This window comes from Pinus tabuliformis, chromosome 9 (genome assembly GCF_031772625.1).
Source record: "Pinus tabuliformis cultivar Carrire ecotype Pingquan chromosome 9, CPIR1, whole genome shotgun sequence".
Lineage (NCBI taxonomy): Eukaryota > Viridiplantae > Streptophyta > Pinopsida > Pinales > Pinaceae > Pinus > Pinus tabuliformis.
The window spans coordinates 1,899,485,369-1,899,488,134 of NC_142307.1; the positions used below are offsets into that span (position 1 = coordinate 1,899,485,369).

General features: G+C 45.3%; 1 protein-coding gene across 1 annotated transcript; it reads left to right on the top strand.

Annotated features, from left to right (window-relative positions):
• Nucleotides 1-702: 702 nt before the first annotated feature.
• LOC149156533 (uncharacterized) lies at nt 703-2,537 on the top strand. Its single transcript, XM_089444780.1, has 2 exons — nt 703-855; nt 1,395-2,537. Exons 1-2 carry the CDS (start codon nt 703-705, stop codon nt 2,535-2,537), a joined length of 1,296 nt encoding a protein of 431 aa, XP_089300906.1.
• Nucleotides 2,538-2,766: the final 229 nt, after the last annotated feature.

Genomic DNA, 2,766 nt, shown 5'->3' on the forward strand with positions numbered 1-2,766 from the left:
CAGGTTCAACCCGGATAAGGAGGACCTCACTTGCGCTCCGATCTGGATAAGATTATACTCACTCCCAGATGAGTATTGGGGCGAGGATATCCTGAGAAACATTTGAAATGGTCTGGGGGAATATATAAAGGCAGCCGAAGAAACGAGAATGCGAAGATACACATCATACGCTCGCATCAGCGTCTTTATGCTCCTGGACAAAGCTTTGCCAGAATCGGTAAGTCTCTTGCACAGTGACTATGAATGGATTCAACCCTTAGACTATGAACATGTCCCGTTTCGCTGTCATAAATGCCATGCTATAGGGCATCTTTTTAGAGATTTCCCCCTAAATGTCAAAGCTACTGCCCCTATCCCCTCTGACTCTTTGACCCATGATGGCTTCCCCAAAGCCCCTACCCACAAACGAGCTCACAAAAAATCAACAACAGGGAAGAAACCCCAGCAAAATAACACCTCTGATCCTGCGGTCAGAAATAGCTTTGGAATCCTAGCTCAAACCACGGAAGAGCAAAACACTTCCTCTCCCCCAATACTGATATCCCTTCCTCCTCCACCCAACCACCTCTTTCAGGCCCCTCCTCGAACCTTCCTCCTACCAAAGCGGTCCCAGATAACCCCTCAGAAAGCAAGGAAAAGCAAGGGGAAAAAGAAAATGAAATGGAGGTTGACGGGTCCTTAGACTCGCTCCAAAGTCCAAGCATGCCCTCGGAAGAGGACAACCAGATGCAGCGCATGGAGGAAGAACTGGAGAGTATAGATCTAAATGGATTAGACATATTGGAAATTGAAGCAGCATGCAAGAAGAAAGCTTATGAAAGCATCCCAGAGTTTCAGCTTAACAAACTGGAAATGGTAATTTCGAGAGCATACCATCAGCACCAGCTAGGTATCCAAGCAGGAAGCCAATGGGATTTAAGCCAAACTCCAAAAGACTCCAAAAAAAGAGGAAGAAGAACTGATCTCCAAAGAACAATAGCGGTAGGGAAGATCCTGGTAGACTCAGGCAGGTATGCTAAGCTTACGAAGTACTACAAGCCCTCTACCAATAGTGAATCATGAAGCTCATTTCATGGAACCTAAGGGGGCTCAATAGCCCAGGAAAACTCAGAATGCTAAAAAATATGTTAAGAATGGAAAAGCCGCAAATATGCTTTCTCCAAGAGACAAAATGTAATAACTGAACTCTAGAAGTGATCCTCTCTAAAGCATGGCCAGGTAGTCACTCGGTGGTGGTGGATGCCTCTTGAGCATCTGGAGGGCTGGCTATTGCATGGAACTCCCAAGCACTTACCCTTATGGACTTTCATGCTTCTCATAATCTAATTCAAGCTGCTTTTCACATAATAGGCACGAATATACATGGGCATCTCTCGAATGTATATTTCCCACAGGAAGCCAAGGAAAAAATTGCTCTCCTCCAAACCATAGAAGCTCTGAACTCCAATAGAAGGCACCCGCTCTGGATTGTTGGGGGGGATTTTAACATGATAACAAAATTAGAAGAAAAGATTGGGGGCAGAAACAGGCTGGAACAGGAAAACACCCTCTTTAGAGACTTCATCCAGAAAGCATCCATGATAGATCTGCATTATTGCAATGGCACTTTCACGTGGAGTAATCGAAGAGCAGGCAAGCATCAAATAGCCTCCAAGCTAGATCGGTTCCTAATCTCAGACAATTCGATTCACCTAGGGGGAGACTTCTCGGCAACCATTCTTCCACATTCTGGATCCAATCACTGGCCGGTAGCCCTTCAATGGCAGCGTCCGGGCAGCACCACAAGAGGACCTTTTCACTTCGAGGAATTTTGGTTCACCCATCCCTCATTGAAAGATTTGGTTCACTCTACATGGACATCCTTCAAGCCCCTAGACGGCTCCAATATGTACCAGTTGCAACAGAAACTCAAACATTTAAAGCTCTGCCTCAAGCGATGGAACAGAGAGACCTTTGGAAACATCTTCAAGGTGCAAGATGATCTCCATAAAGCTCTGAAGGAATTGCAGCAAGAAATAAGTACAACTGGCCACACAGAGAGAACCCTTAAGCAGGAGCAACTCATCCACAACCAACTTGAGGAGAGAAGAAGGCAGGAGGAAATATACTGGAAGCAAAAGTCCAGAATCAGATGGTTAAAAGAGGGAGAACGAAATACCAAATTCTTTCACAGAACCACAATGCAGCGTAGAATGTACAATAATATCCCTTACATTCAAACATCAGAAGGAGAAAGGGTGGAACAGCACGAAGATATTGAGAAGGAATTCCTCAACCACTTCAAGCAAGTCCATCAAGAGCTCGACATCAACAGACGTCCATCAATCGAAAGAATCATACGCAATGTGCCAAAATTAATTACGGAGGAGCATAATGAAATCCTCCTCAGTCCAATCCAAACTCAGGAAGTGGACGTAGCTATGGCTCAGCTTAAAGAAGGTAAAGCACCCGGCCTCGATGGTTTCACCACCACTTTCTTCCACAAGTTCAGGGAGCTAATAAAATTGGAAGTTTGGGAAGTGGTTGAGGAATCGTGAGTGAATCACTGGCTGCTTCCCTCACTCAACACCACATTCATAGCCTTAATCCCAAAAGAGGAGGACTCGATCAAACCAGATAAGTTCAGACCAATGGCACTCTGCAATGTAATATACAAAGTCATCTCCAAAGTCATTGCAAACAGGCTAAAGCCCCTCTTGCCTATGCTCATTTCCCCGGAGCAGTCAGGATATGTGGAGGGGAGACAGATCATGGACGGCATCATCC